This window comes from Chaetodon trifascialis, chromosome 23, assembly GCF_039877785.1.
Source record: "Chaetodon trifascialis isolate fChaTrf1 chromosome 23, fChaTrf1.hap1, whole genome shotgun sequence".
Taxonomy (NCBI): Eukaryota; Metazoa; Chordata; class Actinopteri; order Chaetodontiformes; family Chaetodontidae; genus Chaetodon; species Chaetodon trifascialis.
The window spans coordinates 2,988,742-3,011,656 of NC_092078.1; the positions used below are offsets into that span (position 1 = coordinate 2,988,742).

The 22,915-nt window shown below is 45.1% G+C and overlaps 2 protein-coding genes across 3 annotated transcripts in view; one reads left to right on the top strand and one right to left on the bottom strand.

Moving 5' to 3' along the window:
* Positions 1-22,915, bottom strand: part of stk26 (serine/threonine protein kinase 26) — a 378,991-nt gene that overhangs the window by 221,489 nt on the left and 134,587 nt on the right. The window lies entirely within an intron of this gene.
* Positions 1-22,915, top strand: part of dysf (dysferlin, limb girdle muscular dystrophy 2B (autosomal recessive)) — a 73,599-nt gene that overhangs the window by 44,574 nt on the left and 6,110 nt on the right. For both annotated transcript variants that reach the window (XM_070993039.1, XM_070993040.1), the window contains 10 exons: positions 7,887-7,985; positions 13,521-13,649; positions 14,227-14,382; positions 14,496-14,587; positions 16,432-16,602; positions 16,706-16,848; positions 20,096-20,235; positions 20,410-20,498; positions 21,028-21,123; positions 21,210-21,351. In XM_070993039.1, the coding sequence (XP_070849140.1) occupies positions 7,887-7,985; positions 13,521-13,649; positions 14,227-14,382; positions 14,496-14,587; positions 16,432-16,602; positions 16,706-16,848; positions 20,096-20,235; positions 20,410-20,498; positions 21,028-21,123; positions 21,210-21,351 (1,257 nt within the window). The remainder of the gene's footprint in view (positions 1-7,886; positions 7,986-13,520; positions 13,650-14,226; positions 14,383-14,495; positions 14,588-16,431; positions 16,603-16,705; positions 16,849-20,095; positions 20,236-20,409; positions 20,499-21,027; positions 21,124-21,209; positions 21,352-22,915) is intronic.

Consider the following 22,915-nt stretch of genomic DNA (forward strand, 5'->3'; position numbering starts at 1 on the left):
TTCTGTTTTTGCAGGCAGACTTTGGTTTCCATGCATCTCTCCGTTTGAAAAATGAAGTTGTGCGATCCATCACACTGAACGTCAAGCCTGCAGTACCTCTTGTCCCTTCTGGTCATGAGACAGTCCCAAACGAGGCGCGGCTAACGCTAACGCTGACGCAGAGCAGATATCTGATGTGTGCAGTTCATGAAGCCGAAAACCTGTGCAAACACACGGCAGCTGTACACTTTCCGACATTAGATTTAATGCCCTCATCCCACAGCAGAAAGCACGTTCAGACAGGACAGACCATGTTTTAAATCAACCAATATTTAAACACTAATATATTTTTCCAGTGCTGACATGTATCTCCAGATAACAAACGTGTAAAAACACATTTGAAATAATCAAAATCAGGTCCAAATATGGTCACTTCTGGTTCCAAAATATCCAAGATGGTGATGGCCAAAATGACACCTCGAGGCCTCAAAACAGTAGTCCACAAACCAATGGGTGACATCATGGTGCGTTCACGCTTTCCTCCAACAGCGGTAACAAAATCTGCTGGTTGCTGTTGTTTGGTGATGACAAGGAAGAGCAAGGCTAGCTGTTTCCACCTGTTTTCAGTCTTTGTGCTAAGCTAAGCTAAAAGTCATGAGAGTGGTATAGATTTTCTTGCTCTGAGCAAGACAGCAAATAAGTGTATTTCCCAAAATGTCAAACTGTTCCTTTTAGCTGTGCAGCATTACCACACAGTGGCAATATAATGTACTGTAAAATTAATTCAGACTTGAGGTTCATTGTTATGAACAATTACCTAAATGAGTTTCATACATACAGAAATGAATATAAACAAAAAAGTTTAAATACACACATGAAAATGTTGCATGACTTGTATGAGGCATTAAATCATGCAAACACACATATGATTCTTTAAATTAGTTCCTCGTGTTCATAGTAAACCACACTGTTCTTTACTCGACAGTAGCAGAGGAGTAATTTTAGATCCAGTTTATTTTAAGTAAGACACTCACGGATCGGTCTGGCTGCAGACAGATGAGGTTTTGATCTGGAACCAGTGAGATAAAGAATAAGAAAATCGTGCTTTCTTTCACTGTGGGATGAAACGAGAGACTTTTTACTTTTTTGGTCGCGGATCAGGAAAATACTCTCTACCGAAGAAGTCAAGGTTTCAGAGAGCGACACACGCCGAGCCGTGTGGTTGCAGAAGAAATCTGATCCCAGATTTGAAAGGGAGTCCACGCTCCTTGTTACAATCCTCCATTTTATTTATCTAAGCCAGGTCAATTTGAGGACTGAGCCTGACCTGGACCAGACTACACACAAACACACACATCCAGTAGTACTCCCTCCCTCTGCGCTCGACAGTAATTGGGGGTGATTTCTTTCTCTCCAAACAAAGATATTTGTTTTATTAAGGGTCAGATATTGAAACCAGTCAAATTAAAGGCTCAGCTTTCGGTCTGGCCCCGGCCAAAGTCAACAGAGCTGCTATAGATCCTCTATACCACAACTCTCTGTAAGCAGACAGCTACTAAAGGCTGAGGGAGGCACGGATAAATGAGAGAGAGGGTTAAGGAGGGACAAAGTGACTTAAAGAGAAGCAGAGGGAAGCAAAGGAATCAGAAAGAGTTTGACTGAAATAAGGAAAAAGAGGGAGGACTAATATCTCGTGGCACCAGGAAAAGAAAGCTTGCTCTCTCATGTGCCGTAAATCCTGGCTTCTTAATCTCTGGGTCGCAACCAAAAAACGGGTCATGGGTGTATGTCTGATGATTACCAGATTACTGCAGCGGAGTGTGCGCTCAGCACCGCGGCTTCCAAAGCGGATCAGTCAGATTCAGTTTCAGAGTTGGAAAAGTTTAAGAAGATCGGCTGTCAGTAGCGTCATGGCTCCTCAAACCTCGGAGGCACCGACCCCCCTTCGAGATATTTGAGATCTAACGTCGCTCAGATGGAAAATGAACATTGTATGTCACACTTCATATGCAGCATCCAGGCTTGATGGCAGTATTTGTCATGGATCAAACCAGCCTTCCTGCTTTTTTCTTTAATCCTTAAGGTAGCTGCATTTGAAAGTCACTTCCATATAATGTGGTTCTTGTGTTTATGTTTTCCATTGGTGACATGTTTTCTATAAATTTGTGCCCCATCAAAAACTGTGGTCGTCCTGCGTCTCCGCTCTACCATTCATTCGTCTCCAAAAACTAGTCAGCTTTGGTTATAATCCCACTCTGAAAACGTTGTAGTTTGCCGCTAGTTCCATAAATCCTCCCTGGCTCCTCTCGAACCAGGAAAACTAACTGAAATGGCTTCATGCCAGGTGACTTTGTGGCATTTTTGAGGGTTTATGAAACACACTTTTATGGCCCTATAATGACACTGCGACCAGAAACAAGATGTCAAAATAGCTTACTAAATCATTGTTGTTTTTCTTGTTCTGCTAATTTCAGCCGCAGACTGATGTAAGATGCTGTTCACCTCCAGAATCTGAATGCTGCACATATTTGCTGCCCAGACTGTCATCCAAATGTGTACATGCACTTCTGGGTGCATTGCTTTTAGTCCATCGTTAGCCTTGCAAGCCCGACTCGAGCGTACCGGGTACTTCAGAGTTAACAATCATTAAGTGTTGCGCAAAAACAGCCATCTCTGGTTGGGTATTTGTTTTGACAGTTTATGTAGTAATTGACTGGTAATTTGCAAGACTCCTCGATGGGGTATGTGTAAGCATTATTTCAACATTTTAAAGACTATTATTTCAAATATGAAGCAGTCCGGACCTGCGTCACATTTGAATTTTAACCTTAATGCTTTTGATACGATGGGTCGATGGTACCTAGATCCCTTAAAATCTTCACTGTTCCCCATGTTTAGCCCAGTTTAAACCCAGTTTGAAAAGGTAGTGAGATGTCACTAGGTGCTTTCCAGAAGAAAAAACCCTCCAGTCAGAGCTTCAGGAAGTGTCATTGGTGGATAGTCTGTTCAGACTCAGGATTATTTTTAAAGTAAACTGCTGATCAGTGGATCTTTAAAGTGACAGTCCTTCCACGATTCAGTGCCGGCTATCGCTGCTAATTCTACCACCCTCCTAATTATTTAGGTTATTCCAAACCATCCAGAAATCTGGCATGCATTATTTCCTCAACCGCAAGAATTTTCAAAGAAAAGAGCTGCCAGGCAGCATGAGTGTAGACCAGCAACTGGAAAATCTTTCAGGAACTGGATATAGATGGAGTCACTACTGTGCAATGTCAATCAGTGATAGCAAAGAAGACGTTTATTTATGTAAAAATGCCACAGATTTTTACTTGAGGTTTGGTGCTCTGCCTTGAAACCACAGTGGAGGGACTGACAAATACACACAAACAGCTCTGCTGAAGCATCTATTCCAGTCTTTACATTGGCCGGGTTTATTTTGGAGATGCAGAATCCAGTCAAAGAAACTCAGGACAGGTTTGGGGAAGAATGACCCAATGGTTCACGAATTTCTCTTCAAAGCATCCAACCTCTCAATTCAGGTTGGTTCAGTTAATCATAGGGTGCATGGATCTACAGATGGGTGACTATGACTTAGAACCTAATGGGAGTCTGACCTGTGATGCTATGACCTCCACAGTCATCAGATCTTAACTCAGTTGGACAATTGTGGGAGATTTTGGAGCGACTTGTCGGACAACGCTCTGCGACAGCGTGATCAACACATCATGAAAATGAGAATGTCCTCAGAAGAAAAAGAACGGTATCAGTTGTTTCAGAAAGTGCCCCAAAGACCAAAGACCTCCAGTCATTTTGACAGTTATGACAGATCAAACCATAAAGTCTTCATTAGGAGGAGTTCGGGGTAGATGGACGAGACAATAATACATCAGACTTGAGACGGGAGATCTGCATTCGTTTCCATTTCCAACCTACAGTTTGTTCTTTAACCTTAACCGTGGGTTATTATTGGAACCATGAAGATGAAGGTGCCCTTAACTAAACAAAGCAGTCATCTTAACCCCAAACCACAATATTTCCTTGAAACCTAAGTAAGTTTTTTGTGCCTAAACTTAACCAAACCTTAACCATGGTGCTGTCATGTCAGGAAACATCTATTTTCCAGCAGCACGGTTTTGGAGAGCACAGAGAAATGATGTCATCCAGAAAAACCCTTGTTTGTGTCGTTCTACAGCGAAGGGAGAAGCGATGCGATCCTCCGGTAGAGTTTCACACAGCTGGAGAATCTATGACGAGGATAAATGACCCTTAAGGCTTGTGGTGGCTCAACACCTTTCTAAGACTCAGTTTTACTCCCACCTGTATTTACCAAGAACTTTGCACTCTGTTTTCCAGCCGTCCATCATGTGAGGTCAAGTGAAGTACCACCGCCCGCTCGGTAAACTTTAGCATCCTGGAGCTTGTCGCAGATCATCAGTGGTATTTACACGTTGTCAGCTGTTTGAGAGCAACTTCCTGGTGATAAATTGACCTTATGAGTCAACACACTGCGCTCGGTTTGGGTCTCAGTGAGTCCGGATCGCCTCGCTGTGCAGCCTCTTCCAGCGTCAGGCTTGCGGCTTTGACCTCTGACCTCTAACACTTCTGTGGAAGGGATTTCCCCACACGAAGCATTTATGAAGCAACTCAGAGCTCTTATGTAAATCCAGTCGCTCTGCTCGCAGAGTTCTTGGCAGTGCCAGTCTGGTTTGGTTAGCCTGGCTTTCCCTGCAGGGCGTAATGATAGGCTGCAAACCACACTGACACCCTGAACAGACCGCCGCATGTGTGTTTGAGTTTATGCGTGTGTTCGATCCCTTGAGCGTGGACTAAATACCCACCGCAGTCTGGAACGCTCCGCTGACTGCCTTAATCTGTCTGAACCGGGAGTCGTGATTGAACACACCTTGACACACACACCAGCGGGCACGCACACACACTTTCTGGCGCCCCTGTCATCAATGCTTGGCACCGGCTGCACACAGAGGGCACATTAACACACACCAGACGCTCAGCGCCGTGCAGGCGTGTGTGTGCCATGTCCTAGTTAAACTCCACGTGCTGCCCTTTTCCATGCCATGCTGCCACTTCGGAAAATGAGGAATTCCATAGTTTTAGCCTCTCGGTTATAAGTGTGTGTGTCTGTGAGTCTGTGGGAAGTAGGAGAAAGGGGATTCCACACCAACCCAGTGCCATAAGAGCACTTTTGTTCTGCATTTATGTCTACACACACAGACACACACACACACACAAAGGAAAAAGTGGTACATGCGTCATGAGTGTGTTTTAAGCCGGAGTGTTCCTCAGAGGGTTGAAGGTTGCAGGGCGGGGCTGAAATGTGTGTGTGTGTGTGTGTGTGTGTGTGTGTGTGTGTGTGTGTGTGTGTGTGTGTGTGTGTGTGTGTGTGTGTGTGTGTGTGAAGGGGCAGCCTGGTAGTTTGATCTGTCCCCTCTGTATTCTCCATCTTTGTAGTCGTTGTTTCCTCGCTGCGTCAGGGCCAACAGCCGCTGGAAACACACACACACACACACACACACACACACACACACACACACACACACACACACACACACACTCACACACTCACAAACTCACAAACACACACTCCGACTGAGCGAGTTTTTATTTCTGTGAGAAAACACTCAAACACGAACGTTTAAACAGAGCGCTCGGCGTTGCCAATGTGAACAGACTTTTAGTAAATTTGATGGATGAGGCCGCTTCATACTTGAGGAAAACGTCTTGATAAAAACACATAACAGGGTTTCATTCAAAGATGTTATATATCCCCCCAAAAATCATATCGTATAAATCAAAGTGACTCATATCCAAACCACAAAAAGCCATCAGTCAACATTTCAAAAACAAATATATTTTATCCCCCAAAACAGAACGACATTGTGAGCGCCGGCCTCAGGATGACTCATGGCTGTAATAGTAAGACTTTAACGGCCTTTGCTTTCATGCCAGCAGTCATTTTGTAATAGAGGGATTTATTTCTTCTTTTTTTTTAAATGGTGTATGTTTCATTTTGGAATGAAACCCCGAATGTGTAATGAGAATAAGTATTACGAAATGTGTTGAAAAGCTACTTAAAATGTGGTTTAATCCTGTTATTCTAGTGTGTGGTCACATTTTGTCAGCGTTGGTGTGTTTATGCTGATGGAGTGTACAGTATCTGATGAAATCACATGTGTGTCTGACCTGCCTTTCACTGCTCACGCTCGCACTAGATGTTACAGTGGGTGAGTTTCTGAGCTCGTTGTGTTTAATCTCATGAGCGATAAAGTTATGCTGCTTTAAACTGAGTGAGAGGTGCATAATGCAGCAGTGGATAGTGTGTGTCTGTTTCTTAATGGTGTAATTTTGGTAAAGTTTCCAGTGACATCATTCATGTGTTAAATGCATCATAATATAGTGCCTGATATCACCTCTTCAATCTGAAAAAAATAGTATTTTTTCTATAAAATCTGCCTTTTTGCTATATTTTTTTGCAAGAATTTGGACATTTTTATGCATTATGTTTAGATGATGAGGATAGACTGTACATGTACACAGAGCAGATCATGTCCATCATTCAGCATTTCGCTCGTCTGTCTTTACTTTTAATTTACTTTCCATTTTCTAAGACATATCGGCTCCACCAGCAGCCCAGAATCAGGACAGTTCCTACATTAGTCGTGACACTGAGCACGGCTTTCAAACCAGGAAGGACAAACGTAGTATAAGGAGCAAGAAAGTCCACGTAAGGACACGTCAACACAGGGTTTTACAGGAGGAGTTCATGTGCAACCGTCTCCTGAAATGTTTTTCAGCGAGCTTTATTTTGAAAGTCTGGACTGAACCCAACCTAACTGAACATGAGCACTTAACATTACTGTAACTTGGTTTCATCCATGTCCATAAAATCCCCTGAAAGTCTTTTTCTAGTGTTACTTTTTCGTTTTAAGCTGTAATCTCTCCGTCTCTGACCCTCTCGTTCCTGCTGTTACCACAGACTGAATTAGCTGTTAAACAGAAATAGTGAAGAACCTTAAAAAACCACATGACATACTGCTGCGGTTCTGTTCTTGATCTTCTTTTTTATCCCATCTGCCCCAGTTTAATAGATATATAACAAGTGAAAACAGACAATAGCTGTAAATATTTCTGTGCTCGCTGAATATTTTCGTCTGAGAGAGAAACAATGGAAAAGAGGTCAGAGCGGAGGGATTCTCGTCACTCATACATAAACATACACTTTGCGACTGTTTTTGTTTTTGTGCCATAGCATGTTTTTCCTGATGCCACTGTTGGTTTTGTCCACTTTGTGCCTGTTCCCATCCTCATGTTACCCCTTTCCATTGCCTCAGAACACCCATATACCATGACCTTAATGCCATGCAGCCACTGGAGGCAGTTTTTACTTGTGTTGACGTGAGTTGGCGAACTCCACATTGCTATGCGATCATTGGAAAAATCATGAAAAGCGGGTTATTTCTGAGCCCGGCGGTGCACTGCTCTGCAAAGGCACTGACTGAAGGGCTTTTCATGTGTTTTAAAGGTCAAAGGTCGTCACCGGAGTTAAAATGTTAAGCAAAATCAAGCCCATCAGTGATGTACGATCCACCGCGGAGAGTTTGGTCAAACAGGAAATGAACTTTGAGGTTATATTTCTCAGCTTGTATGATAGTAAAGTCGACGTGGAGTTTGACCTAATGCAGTCATTTTAGCAATAAAAAGACAAACATACACAGTTTGGATGCATGAATATTTGAGAAAAACACAGCAGACCAATATGTTTAAAACCTTCAGTTATTTTCATCTGAACCTTTGAATGAGCTTCAGCTTGTAGATCCGCTCAGATTCAGCACCTCCAGTCTGTCGTTAACCTGCCGACCTCTGACCTCTGAATGTGTGACCAACAGGAAGAGGAGTTCACAGACTGGTGGAGTAAATTCTACGCCTCCACTGGGGAGAAAAACAAGTACGGGACGTACCTGGACAGAGGCTTGGACACACTGAAGGTAAGAGAGTGTGTGTTTAATGTCAGCTGTCTCTGCTCTGTCCATGTTAAAGTCTGTGTGTAGTGTGAGTGTTTTCATGCATGTGTCGTCAATAAGAAACAATCAGTGTGTTAAGTCAATGATCAGCTCACACACCAAATATTTGCTCATTATACACCTTCAACAAATAACATGTCATGATACTTTATTTAGAAACAAAGCAACTAGCTGTAAGCCAGTAAAAATACTTCTTGGTGCTAAATTTGTACATGACACAGTGGAAAAAGGCAGCTGATAGCAGAGATAATGCTAACTCAGGCTACACAAAGTTAGCGCTTGCCCATAGTGTGATATAGGCATTCGCAGCATGGGTTGATCGCTACATGCTAACAGCTAATCATGCAGGGATCGTTATTCTTTTTATGCATGAATTTTTTTTTTTAATTTGGCGTTTAACTGTTTTAAGATGAAAATAATGAGTAGATTAGTAGGTAATTAGTTTTAGTTGCTCTAATATTTGTGTGTTTGTCCAGTTCAGTGATGCTCTGCGTGAACTGGCCTGTGTGTGTGTGTGTGTGTGTGTGTGTGTGTGTGTGTGTGTCTGGAAATGCAAATGTAGGCCAAATTCAGATTTGAGCGCATCTGTTGATGAGAAGACGTCATAGAAAAGTGGAGAAATCACTGAGAGAAGATAAACAAACAAAGGACTGAAGGTGGAGGGTGATGGAGGACAACATGAAGATGGAGACAGTGCAGCCCTTTGTTCCATTTTCTTAAAATGATTTGCTCATTGCCCCAAACTTCACCATTTAAATCACATATTTGTCCTCCTGCCAGTCTCCTCCGTCACTCCGTCCCTCCGTCCGTCCCTTCCTCCCCCTCTCTTCTCATGCCCCGTCCTCCTGTCCTCCGGCGCCGTGACATTCCGGCCCGTTTTCCGAACGACTCTGATGACTCACCCGTGTTGAATTCGCTTCGCGGACGCCGCAGTGGGACGGACTCAGAGAAAGGGCCGCTCTGCGATGTTGGCGAGCTCGAGATGAGGGATCACGTCAGCCGCCGTCCACGTCTGTCTTTCGGCTCGTTCTTTCAGAGTCTGCCACGGTTCACCCGTCATCCCAGGAGCCCCTCCGCCGTCGCCCACGCTCTGCTCAACCCTTATCCCGATTCTCTCGGCCCAAATGCCGACCTTTCCTTCCACCGGGACTCAAAGCACACGTCACTCTTCTTGTCTGATGCCCAAACAAATGACTAATCATGTCAGAATTTGCCCTTTTTTTATTACTCTTAAATTAGACCTCTAACCTCTCCCTTGAAAGCCATTTCACATCAGCCAGGCGGCTTTAACTCTGGCCTCTCCGTTTCTCTTCCATCATAGACCTTTTGGTTTGGTGGGCAGCACTGATTTTACTTGTTGGCTAATGTCCTCACATGTACGTAACACAAAGGCTGTGCAAGAGCTTGAAAGTAAGATTTTGATTTTGTACCTGGTGTGCGAAGCTTTAGCATGAAGGTTTGTTACAGTTACAGTTCAATCTCATGTAAAACCAGAGAGGCCACGTCCAACACGCTGCAATCTAAGAGTACAAATCTTTGTCGTTTTCTTCAGATGAAAACAATAAAATGTGGCTCAAACTAAATGGCACAGTGGAGGACAATAACAGCTCGCCCAATCGTCATTGACCCTTGAAAGGCTCTTTCCATTGAGCCATGTGGTGGGTGTATTTTCTTCATGCAGGAAGCTTATTAAATGGTTTCACCCCTGCTGATGGAAACACATCTAAGTCGCCTTTGAGTTTTTGCGACATTTCAAAACTTTGCTCGAAATTCACTTGACAGTTGGATGGAAACGAGCGAAATGACCAATGAGCCACTGGTTCCACCGTCGCTTCGCCTCGGTTTCACCCTCTCCTCGTCTCCTCCCCTCCACCTACTCCGTGCCAACGCCTCCTTCTTACTTATCCCCTCCCTCCTCGTTTCTCCTCCGCTCTCCTGTTCCTCTCTTTCCTTTGACAGCCTCTTTAGTCAGATCTGCTACTGTCACAGGGAAATGAGCCACTGTTTCCAACCTTTCCAACCTCCTTTACCTTCCTGTCACCCCGTGCTGCCACCTCCTTTCTCTTCGCCCCCCTACCTCCTCTTCTTCCCTCTGCCCTTCGACAGTCTTTGGGTAGCTGCTGTCAGCAGAGACGCAGTTTCCAGCCTCGCTCTGACCCGAGGTAAACTCCCTCTCTTAATATCCTCACCTTTCCTCTCAGCCTGGACTCTGCTGTCGCCTCCTTTTCTGTCACCTTTCTGTTTCTGTTTCCATCTCCTGCTGCTGCTGCTGCTGCAGTTGCATCAGCACTTTAGCACGCTCGTCTGGCGCCATCGTGGAGGTCTGCTAGAAAACGAGCCATGGAAATGGCTAAATATATCATAACCAGCTCAGCGAATGAGAGATCGCTGAAGAATTCATGCAGATGACAGAAACTTATCTCAGCAACAGTCCAAGTGGAAGCAAATTGTCAGATAAGAGAACGACCTCTTTCTGCTAAATCTTGATGTACTAAAACAACTTTTTCAGAAAGAAAATTATGCAGAATTAGTTCTTTATACTACAGATTCTGGTTAAAGTGAACAGTTCTCATAACAAAAGAAATTCTTTGTATTTTTTCTGGAAACAAATGTAATTTTCTCTTCTGAATAATCTGTACTTGCACGAAAAATTGTCTCCAATCAAGACAGATATTAGCTGTTGGTAGTTTTCAGCAGACTCTGTGGGACTTGTGGGGTTTGTTAAGCTTTATTCATGATGGACATTGGAGATATTAGATCCTCTGAAAGTGTAAATCTCACTCTTGGCTGAGAGAGCGTGCAACTGAGACCAGCCGCAGTAGGCTAGGTGCTACAAACAGTTAGCTAGCAGCGCGAAGTGTTGCCAGACAGGTGGCTAATGCTAGTGGCTGCCAGATACGTTAGCTAGACCGTGACTGTTAGCTAAACAGTACTTAAGCTCGTTAGGATGTTTGAAAATGTTCTTAATATGAAATTGATCATGAAGAAGAGCAGCTGACCTTCAAAACGGCTGCCAGGTGTTACATCACATCACCTGAAAACCCAGTTTTCTTTTCTACTTCCTGTTTTCTAGCCTCAACCTGCTCAGCATCACCTTCTTCCCTCGTCTGTCCGTTTGAATCTCCGGCCTCCCCCTTCAGTAAAGTCAGAAGCTCCCTGTCCTTGCCTCACCCCTCTCCTTTCACACTCTCACCCCCTCCTCACCCCTCGTGTCCTCCTGTTCTGCCTTCAGCCTCCTTCCTCTCCTCCTCTCCCTCCTTTCTTCCTGGAATTTGCAAGTTTTGCTTCTGTCACAAAGACGCTGCTGTTTCCATCGTTCTTTCGACTCGTTTCACCCCTTGCCCTCCCTCTTCACCTCCTCCCGCTCCTCCCTCCTTTCACTTTCTCCCCTGGTGCTGGGTTTGGTGCAGGCGGTTTGGGATTTGTTGTATTCCAGTGAGCCAGTCTTTCCAGACTTGTCTTTCATTTGCATCATCCAAGCTTTCTTTAAGGCTTTCACACCTCTAACCTCCTCAGCCTCAGCTTCACCTTTCCATGGATAATATTTAAGAAAGTAATATTCTACTATTCCCAGTGAAAGAAGTGCACAATGAGTCATTTTGTCAAATCTTGAAGGGAAAGATTGATTATTAGGTTTCATTATTTTCTTATTTCCCCTCTAGCATCATGGAGATTGCCAGAGTACATCAGTAAATCTGCAGATCTGACGGAAACTTTCTCTTTCTTTTTTCTCCATGAAGTTGGATGAATCTATTTCATCTCAGGATCAGTGAAACTGTCCCAATCTGACATGTTAAAACACTCATTGTTTAATACGTAAGATCGCATCTCGACCGGCATCATCGCAGGTGGATGAATCAGGATAAGACGGTGTCCTGTTTCCAAGAGTGAATGCATGTTAATCACCAGAAAAGCTGCATTTTCCTCCCATTTGTTTGTGCTATGGGGTCAATTAAGTCATGCAAAAAATAATGCAACTTAAAAAGCCGTAAACTCCAGGCAGGATAACGTTGAAATGTTCGTAAAATCTTTTGTTGATTTCTGTCTTTAAAGTCTGACTTTACAGTGTCTTACTCTTGAGAAGGAAGACGTGGGCACATCGAGTGTAAAGTTCATTAAAGGATCAAAACTGAGATGACAAATATGCGAAGACAGCAAATCACACTTACGAATACGTAGGAATTTAACTAACGTGTATCTCGTTTGTTAAATTCGTAGAAGTTTTACTAGCTTTCTACCGTTATTGGATTAAATTATGATGCAAAGAGTGATGCGTGACTTTGGGTCCTATCAACAGCTATAATGGGGGTCTATGGGGAAATGATTTTTAGGAGATTGTCCACTGGGACGAATTGGCATCAAGGCTTTGTTCTTTGTGCTAAGCTAAGTTAGCTTCATGTTTACCGGACAGGCACAAAGGTGAACAGACAGCTGTAGACCTGAGCTCAAAGAAGGAGGTTCAGAGTCGGTCTTTCTCTGCTCGTGTCGTAGATCAACCCCTCGCGCTCTGTCGAAACCTTCTCCCGTCTCCTGTCGTCTCCCCGCTCCCTCGGTACTGGGTTTGGTGTCGGAGTAGTGAAATGAACCACTGTTTCCAGACCTCTCTTTTCGTTTACATCATCCCCCCTCATCACTCTCTCTTTGTCCTGTTCCTCCCCCCCAACCCTCACCCTGCTTTTCCAACTCTTTCACCCCTTCTCCACCCAAATCTCAGACCATATACCCTCCATTCCTCTCATCCCCCTCCTCCCTCTTGCTCCTCATCTCTCCTCCCTAACTAGCCTCTTTGTTCCCTTTGTTTAATTACAAAGACGTTTCAGTGGAAGATGAAACTGCTCCAGAATCCCAAGTGTGTGCATAACTTACAAACCACAAATTGTACATGGTATAAGGAATGACAGCTGTATTCTGCAGAATTATGTGTTGTAATGATAATATTGAGATTGCGGCTTTGCTTATTGGCTAATTACGGGGGGATGCAGTGAATCCTCATTTCCCCCTCTCCTGTTGATAGTCCAGCGCTTCTGGCTCTGTTGGCCCGACGCTGAAGTGAACCACTGTTTCCAGCTCGGAGAGTTCGCCTCCTCAGCGAGCGGCGCAGAGCTGCGATAGGAGCAGAATGAGGGAATGTGTGTGACTGATGTAAACAAACATGGCTAATGAAAACGAATGAATCTTTTTGTGCCTTTGACACATCGCCGTCCCTGCCCAGACTCTCTCGGCTCGTGCCAGCGCCCCTGCAGCGCGACTGTAATATCGTGTTGAGTAGCTTTTGGCTCGAGTTTGGATCCAACAGCAGCAGAGTTAAAGTGGCCAGTCCTCGGCCGCGACGCCACGTAGAATAATGTGTGTGTGTTCTGTGGGAAAGCTGATAAAGATCATTAAAACAAAGACGATTCTGATGCAAACTCCAGCGTGTGTGTGCTTCTGTTTAAGATTACACTCTCATGAGCGCCACGCTGTAAAAGATGAAACCATGTTCTCCCTCCTCTTCCTCAGGTGTACGACTGCGAGCTGGAGAAGGTGGAAGATTTCGAGGGTCTCTCCGATTTCTGTCAGACTTTCAAGCTCCTCAGAGGAAAGACTCAGGATGAAGGAGAGGATCCTTCAGTCGTGGGAGAGTTCAAGGTAGAAAAAGTGTTTTGTTCTGCTGCCGCGAATAAAAAGATTTAAACAGTATTTATCGTTCAATTACGTTCTTCCCAAATTAGCTTGAAGAATTAGCTTCATGTTTGATGCTATGCGGTTCTACGTTACGTCTCATTTTACATATTATGTTGCATTGTATTCTACATGTCACTGGCCCCATTTTAGAGGTACACTATGCAGGATTTTACTAAAAAACAAACACATGCGTGACTCAGGAAACTACTTCTCTAGGAAATCTTGTTGTTCTTGTATTTTTAACACTTAATTGGTTAAAAAGTAAAATAGTTTGGCTTCAAGTAAAGGTTTACACTGAAGATTTCACTGAAGTGAAAGCTCAGAAGTGTTAAAGTAAAAGTACATTTCAGAGATACAGTATCACCTGTACTGTATTATTGGATATTAGTACTGATGCTATAATACGTAAGCAGCATTTTAATGTTTTCGCTTTTGGAGGTGAAGCATATTTTCACTGCTTTACAGGCTGCTGGATAGTTTCATCTAAATAAAAGTGAATATTCTCCTCTGTCGCTGTGTCTGCTTTGACCTCTTCAACCAGGGCATGCTTAAGATCTACCCCCTGCCAGACGACCCCTCTGTCCCCCCGCCGCCCCGACAGTTCAGAAAGCTTCCTCCCAACGGCATCGAGGAGTGTTTGGTCCGAGTCTACGTCATCCAGGCTCAGGGACTGCAGCCCAAAGACACCAACGGAAAGGTAAGAGGGGAGAGAGCGAGAGCTGGATGGACAGAAGAGGGTTTGTTGTTGTTTTCGCGATGAGGACGAGAAAATGTGATGGATAAAGTTTGTTTCCTGCTCTGCGTTTTCAGTGTGACCCCTACGTGAAGATCACTTTGGGGAAAAAGACCATTAACGACCATGAAAACTACATCCCCTGCACGCTGGACCCGGTCTTTGGAAAGTACGTCCCGTCCCTTTGAGCTGTCTGTCAGTCTGCGGCTGAACCCGAACGTCCAGACGTCCCTGAACTTGCAGACTGTGCAGGCGTGTTCCCAGGAGACAGTCCAGTCTGTCCCATGTCCCCGATGACGGGACGTGACCGTGAACACAACACGTGACGTATAAACAAAGTCCACGTGGGGTCGGTCTGCAGTTTCAGACGGTGGACGTTTGGATTCAGCCTGTTTGTCTGAAGCTTCATGATGAGATTTCAGGGGGAATTCGTTCGTATGAACCCACAGAAAAGGGTCCGTGCTCCCCCCTCGCTCCTGGGCTCTGGGTTTGGGAGCGTTCTTGAATATGTGAGGATGTCGTGTTCAAGCTAAAACAAGGTGTTAGGCTGCTCTTTAAGGCGTTTTATACTTTTAGTCACTAACAGTCTGCAGCACTGGAACATATGTTTCCTTCACTGTAATTTTAAATTATTAACATTTAATACACAATAAAGACTAAAAACATGTTTTCTAAAAAAGCTTTGATTAGGCTGAACTCTGGACCAATCACAGCACGCCTGTCACGGTATGGAGGTTGTTCGGCAGCAAATGATGGACAAAAAAATCTATGGATATTGAAGGCTACAGCTGAATTATTTCACTGTCATGGCACAATAATTTATCAATACCTTAAAAGTGTTATTTCATGAATTAAAAGCACAGCTCTCTCTCTCTCCCCTGTTAAAAGTCAATCTAACTCACCCGGCAGTCGACGTCTCTTCCATCAACTTAAACAAATAAAAAATATAGTGAAAGCAAGTTTTGTTCTTCACACTGTAAAAAATAAATGTACCCGCAGGCATCGCTCGTGATAAAAACAAACTGTCTCAGGTGAAAAATGAGCTTGATACCAGTCGTTTCTGTTTTTAGGCAGTTGGAAACCATCAAAGGAAGTCAGACAGTATTAACTTCTCTAATTAAAAGGCCCATCGAAAATGTAAATCCTGGCGCTCTGCCTGCTCCAGCACCTGAACGTCAACGAAAGCCACCTGTTACCCCGCAGCCTCGAGCCCCCCCCCCCCCCCCCCCCCCCCCCCCGGCTCTGACTTTCTTCAGCTCGGCTGTGTCACATGTAATTGTGGTTTTAGCTGAAAAAAGTGAAAATGGGGCAGAAAACTCAAGCTTGCTCTCATTTAACATGTTAAATGATGGGTGGACTTTCTCTTTCCAGCCCAAACACATTACTCAGGTTGACACGCAGGCAATCTTTTCCATGAAGACATCCCATAATATACAGTGAAGCTAACAGCATGATCGACTACAAGCCCGAATTCAGCAGGATGACGGATTTATGTCGCTCTCTGACACGCTGGTGGCCGTCGGATCTCTTCTCCTTCTCCTTCTCTTCATTGTTTCCTCCGTCTCCCTCCCTCGTCCTCTGGGACTTCTCGTTTTGCACCAGTAGGGGTCGCTGCACTCACACCGATCACAGCGTCAGCGCTCAGGCTGCAGGCTGGGAACTGCTCGACATGACGTGACTTTTCTGGACTTGTTGAGGTTGGAGATGACTCTGAAAATCTACAGATGTCTTCTTCAGGACATTTTGTCCCACATTAGGACTGAACATGACATTGAAAACAGCATCTGATCACATTCACTTCCTCTGAGTCTGTAGTCATGTCATGAATAGGGCTTGAACCTTCATATGTCTATATGGCAGCCGGGGGGCGTTATGGGGACCTCATCTTTTTGGCTGTGATGTCACGTCCTGTCACGTCGCTTCACGTCATGTCACAGGAGATGTGACGTCAGCCTCTGAACCCTGAATCCGAGCTCTGACCGCTGTCCCTCCGCCGCTGCCTCTTTCTTGCAGGATGTTCGAGTTCACCTGTTCCCTCCCTCTGGACAAGGACCTCCGGGTGATGCTGTACGACCACGACATGCTGACCAAAGACGAGAAGATCGGAGAGACGGTGATCGACCTGGAGGACCGCTTCCTGTCCAGATACGGAGCCACCTGTGGCCTGCCGCAGTCCTACTGCGTGTGAGTGGACAACCGCCTGATGAGGTTCAGAGCTCAGATCCAGCCTGCTGAGGACTGTCTCTGTCTCACACACTGTCTCTTTCTTCTGTCTCTGGCCCATTAGCTCAGGGGTAAACCAGTGGCGAGACCAGCTGACACCCAGGCAGCTGCTGCACAGAGTGTGCGAGCGACGAAACCTGCCCAAGCCGGTCTACCAAGACGACCTAGTCCACTTCAGAGGAGACCAGTACTCGGCTGCAGACCTCGGTGAGTGACGCGCGCTCACAAACCGTCAAAGACAGACATGAAAGACAAGGTTTGTTCGTTTCGCTCACCTGCAGAACACCTTGTTTGGAAGTTAGCGTCACCAGGATGAAACCTGCATCCAGCAAATAGCAAATTCATGCCTGCGACGGTGGAATATAATCCAGTTTTACATGACATAACCACAGCTAGACGTGTGTGTGTGTGTGTGTGTGTGTGTGTGTGTGTGTGTGTGTGTGTGTGTGTGTGTGTGTGTGTGTGTCGTACCAGTAAATCCACTGCGAACTGAAAACAAAACTAGCGAGAGAGAGTCAGGCGGAGTGAGAGGCTGGAGAGCTTCAAGTTCAGGGTAGTTCGATTAAGGCATCATCGGCGCCACTGAACGCACACACACATGCATGCACACACACGCGCGCGGGCGCACACACACACGCACACGCCCTTCATTGCTGATTGACTCAGACTCCATCAGACCTTCCACCATTAAAAAAAGAGTCATGAAAACACAAACTGCACCAACTCACAACGTCCATTGGTGTGTGTGTACGAGTGTGTGTGTGTGTGTGTGTGTGTGTTCTTACACAATCACTGAACTCGCAGCAGATAAATCACTGTCCTCCCACTCCACCCATATCTCCCTCTCTCGTCTCTTTTACAGTTTTCTGCTGTTTTCTTTCTCCTCCACTCTCTCTCTCTCTCTCTCTCTCTCTCACACACACACACACACACACACACACACACACCTTTTTTTCCCCTCAACCCTAAGATAAGATAAGATAAAGCTTTATTAATCCCACGCCTGGATTATCCTTTCTTTCTTGCCTGCAGGTGTTTCTCCATCCAGAGAAAAACTGAGTGGAAACACCAAAAATTAGCTAGAAAAAGTCAAAATATTGCAAAAACGTTTGGCTGAGATGATGTCATGATAAGAGGGAAGAAGACTTCTTCTGTGGTGGTTTAAAGGCAGCTGACTGGAGAATTAGCGCCACCTACTGTTTAAAGTGAAGAAGCAACTCCTCATGTACACATATGTAGACATATATGTATCTTATCTTATCTTATCTTATCTTATCTTATCTTATCGTATCTTATCTTATCTTATCTTAATAGTCACCCAACAGTAGTGGATGGACTTTCAATTTGTGTGTTTTTTGCAGATTTTTTTGGAAAATTTGTGTTTTGTTCCTTTTCTACCTCCTCACTTTCTCCCCTTCATCCTTTCTCCTCCTCATCATCGCCTCTCTTCTCACATTTCTACTTCCTGTTTTCTCTGTTTCGTCTTCTTAATTTGCTCCTCTCCTCTTTACTCTGCTCCTTTTCCCTGTCCCTCCTCTCTGCGACTCTATCCACCTCCTCCACCTCCTCCTCCTCCTCCTCCACCTCCTCCACCTCCTTCTCCTCCTCCTCCACCTCCTCCTCCTCCTCCTCCACCTCCTCCACCTCCTTCTCCTCCTCCTCCACCTCCTCCACCTCCTCCACCTCCTCCACCTCCTTCTCCTCCTCCTCCACCTCCTTCTCCTCCTCCTCCACCTCCTCCGCCTCCTCCTCCACCTCCTCCGCTGCTAAAACTGTAGTACTTGCGAGGAGTGGGGGAGGAAAGGGTGGAGGGGGGAGTTAAACCACAGGACCACCTGAAAAGCAGAGAGATGAGATAAATATTCAAGATTCATTTTCACCCTCACACACACACACACACACACACACACACACACACACACACACACACACACACACTGAAGACACACATATGTTCCATGGCTGGTGCGATGCAAGGTCATGGTTGTCGTTTTGGTGATTTATGGTACAACTGTGTGTGTGTGTGTGTGTGTGTGTGTGTGTGTGTACAAGCCAACGTCAACATCGTGGTCGTCTCTCGGTTAGTGAGGAGCCGCCGCCGCGCTCTCTTTCCACAGTTGCCGCGGTTACCATGCGTCAGCCTGCTGTCCGTCAAAAGCGGTTGCTAATTGGCCGAGAGGCCGCGCTCCTCTTCCTCTCCGACCGCCGGTTTTTGTTTTATTCTGTCTTTATTTCTCTCTGTCGTGACTTTTTTTTCTTTCTCCTCTTTCTGCTTTCGCTCTTCACTCGTCAAAGTTTCTCCTGGTGACTTTTTCTCTCCTTCACTGTTGTTTGTTCTCTTCTTCTTCTTTCCTCCTCTTTTCATCACCTTTCTCTCTGTTTTCTGACATCTTCTTCATCTTTCATCTCTCCTTCTCTGTTCCATTCTTCTCTTCCTTCTTTTCATTCACCTTCTCCTTCTCCTCTCCTCCTGAACCTCCTCTGCTCCTCCTCTTTCACTTTCTTGTCATCTCTTCATCTTCACCTTCTTTCTCTTCTTTCTCTCTACTTTCTCCTCCTCCCTTTGCTTTTCTTCTCCTCTTGCTGCAGGCTTTCATATCATCCTCTCCATTCTCACTTTTTCCTTCTCTCCTTTTTTTCTTCTCCACATTTTTATGCTCCTTCGTCTCCTCTCTCCTTCTTCTATATCCACTTCTGTTCTTTTTCATGTTTTCTGTCTGTTTCTGTTTCATATCCTCTTGTCTCATCTCTACTCCTTTTCCTTTCCTTTCATGTATTCTTCTCCTTTCATTCACTTTAAATTAATTTTGGTTCCTTTCATCTTTTCTCCTCCTTTTTCCTCCTCTCTTCTCCTCCGCCTCCTCTCGTCTTCTCCTCCTTTCTTTCCTCTCCTTTCCTCCTTTGCCTTCTTGCCTCCTCTCCTCTCCTCCTCTGTGTTTCTTAGTTTCATCCTCCTCTCCTCGTTTTCTCTACACCTCCTCACCTCCTCCATCTCTCCTCTCCTCTCCTCTCCTCCCCTCTCCTCTCCTCTCCTCTCCTCTCCTCCTCTCACAGTCGAGGTGACTTTAAGTTTACAGTCATAAACTTTTGATGCTAGTTTGATATTTTAGTTTTGCTTGGAAGCAGCACCAATTTTCCTCATTCAGTTGTGATGCAAAGACCAAAGAACAGCTTAGTGTGTGTGTGTGTGTGTGTGTGTGTGTGTGTGTGTGTGTGTGTGTGTGTGTGTGTGTGTGTGTGTGTGTGAGAGAATTATGAATAATTCCTATGAACTGCTCTCCTCCCAGTCCACCCAGTATTGAGTGTTTCCATTCTGCACTCTGAGATCTTTAACAGGCGTATAAAGAGTCCTCTGACCTTCACTTAACCCTCAATTTCACTGTTTCATACACTAGTGTGTGTGTGTGTGTGTGTGTGCGTGTGTGTGGGTGTGTGTGTGTGTGTGTGTTTTCAGAGGACAAAAATATGTCCAAACGTCACCTCGGTCCAATTAAGGAGCGACTGTCCCTCCACATCTTGAGGAAACTGGGACAAGTACCTGAGCATGTGGAGACCAGACGGCTGTTCAGCCCGATGCAGCCCGACATCGAGCAGGTAACACACACACACACACACACACACACGCACATATGCACACACGCACACACACACACACACACACACACACACACACACACACACACACTGTTTCCACCATCCGTTCCTCTTCCCGTTTGTTTTTCTGTGTCCATTCCTGTCTTTTGATTGGTCGTTGGTGCTGTCCGTCAGGGGCGTCTGATGATGTGGGTGGATCTGTTCCCCAAGTCCCTGGGACCCCCTGGACCCCCGTTCAACGTCACACCACGCAAGGCTAAGAAGTAGGAACACACACACACGCAATCAGTCAATCAATTAGACTGTTGGTCAGTCAGTCAATCAATCAATCTATCAGTGTGTAAAATACTTACATGTCCAGTCAGTTAATCGATAAGATAAGATAAGATAAGATAAGATAAGATAAGATAAGATAAGATAAGATAAGATAAGATAAGATATACCTTTATTAGTCCCACAGTGAAGAAATTACAGAAATCAGTCAGTCATTCACTTACTCAGTGGATCAAACAGTGTATCAATCAATCTGACTGATTGATTGATTTTACTATCAATAAGAGACTCAGATCATCAGTCAGTAAATCTATCAATCAAGACTGAAATCAGTTGTTAATCAATCAGTATCAGTCTTAATTAATTAAGCTGTGATCAGATGGTGAATCAGTCATTCTTACAGCCCATCAATCATTTAAAATAATAATTATGGATATCAATGAAAATCAATGAACAGATTGTAATCAATACGCTCATGAAGACATCAATAGCTGATCAGGTGTGTTGATTCTTCTTCAGGTTCTTCCTGCGCTGCATCATCTGGAACACCAGTGATGTCATCCTGGACGACGTCAGCATCAGTGGCGAGAAAATGAGCGACATCTACGTCAAAGGGTATCAGGAGGTTATTGATACGTTGATCAATTAAATTAAGTAGGTATGACGAGCGTCCACTCACAGCCGCCTCGCTTCTCCGACAGCTGGCTGGACGGACACGAGCACAGCAAGCAGAAGACGGACGTCCACTACCGCTCGCTGGGCGGCGAGGGCAACTTCAACTACAGGTTCCTGTTTCCGTTCCACTACCTGCCGGCCGAGCAGCTGTGCGTGGTCGACAGGAAGGTAAGACGTGTCACTTCCTGTCTCTAACCTGACACACACACGAAGTGCAGATGAGTGGACCAATCAGACGAGCTTCAGCACAAACAAACTGTATTTAATGGCTGACGTGCTCTCCGCCTCCAGTCAACTGTTAAAACCTCATCACACACTCGCCCTGCTGCCACACACACACACACACACACACACACACACACACACACACACACACACACACACACACACACACACACACACTGCAGCAGCAAATGTGGATTCATCCGCCGCAGGAAATAGTCCCTGATAAATGCACTGAATCAGCCAGTGTTAGCTGCTGTTAGCTTATTCTGTGTGTTCATCGAACCGTTCAGAGCTGATTAATCGATTTGCTTTAATCCACAGCAATGAACAAAAATAACGACGGGACATTTTTACAAAGAGGACAAACCTAAGACGTGGCTGAGTCTCAGACTCAGCAGAGACGTCTCGTGAAGAGCTAAAACAACACTGAACGCTGGAATAACAGCGCGGCTGTCATTTGCTTTCCTTGGCCATGAAACGGGCCTCCTCAGCCGCCGTCAGCCGACATGTTTTACGACGGCGTTCGCCCGCTCCTAGCGGCGTCCTCAATCAGCGAGCGGCCGAGAAGACGAGAGGGAGGCTGAAGCGAGACCTCGGCTGGGTGGAGACTTCTCACTCCAAAACAAAGCCGGAGCCAGAGACGGAGTTTATGAAGCAAGAAACCTCAGCGGTCGGTGATATAATGGCTGAGTCACAGGGGCCGATCAGCAACGCTATCAACACTCGCTCTTGATTAGTTCAACCGCCGTGTTTTCTCAGACTCACTGACGGACTTCAGCTCGTGTCTGTTCATCACACGTGCACAATGAATGAAACATAAGAGAGGCTGACAGATTATTCAACTCATTAAAACCCCAAAAAACAGCTAAAAGTCACATTTTTGGATGATTTTTCTATTCGTTTTTACTGTCACAGTGGCAGTCGTGGAGGTTTGTCCCACCGCGCGTGAACTCGATATCTCAGGAACACTTTCTGTCATGTTGCCTCGACAATGAACTGGTTAGACTTTGGTGGTCAAAGGTCAAAGGTCACTGTGAGCTCACAAAACACATTTCAGAATTAGAATCAGAAATCCTTTATTTATCCCAGAGGAGAAATTGTTGCTCAAGAATTCAGACGCTAATTCCGACAAAGTTTCACACAAACGTCTCACAGGATGAAATGATGAGGTGACAACAGTGTTGTTGCTCCATGTGATGAAGCTCTATCAGTCCTTCTGGAAAAATAGTCTCTAAGTGAGGACAGCGTGTCTCTCACTGGACATTTTTCACTGGAATCGGACATGTCTCGTCTTCTGTTTCACCAAAAAATACCAAATAGCGCTTTTTATTGAATTCGTCCAGATTGCACAAACACCAGTGATTTGTCTGTGAGCCTGAGACAACTATTTTTGACAAATTAGGATTTTTTTCTTCCAAAATGTTCATTGGATTCGTCAGAAATTTAGCTTTTCTTTGCCATCAGAGATGATTTGGTTCGAGGGAGGAAAAGAGAGACGGAGACAGAT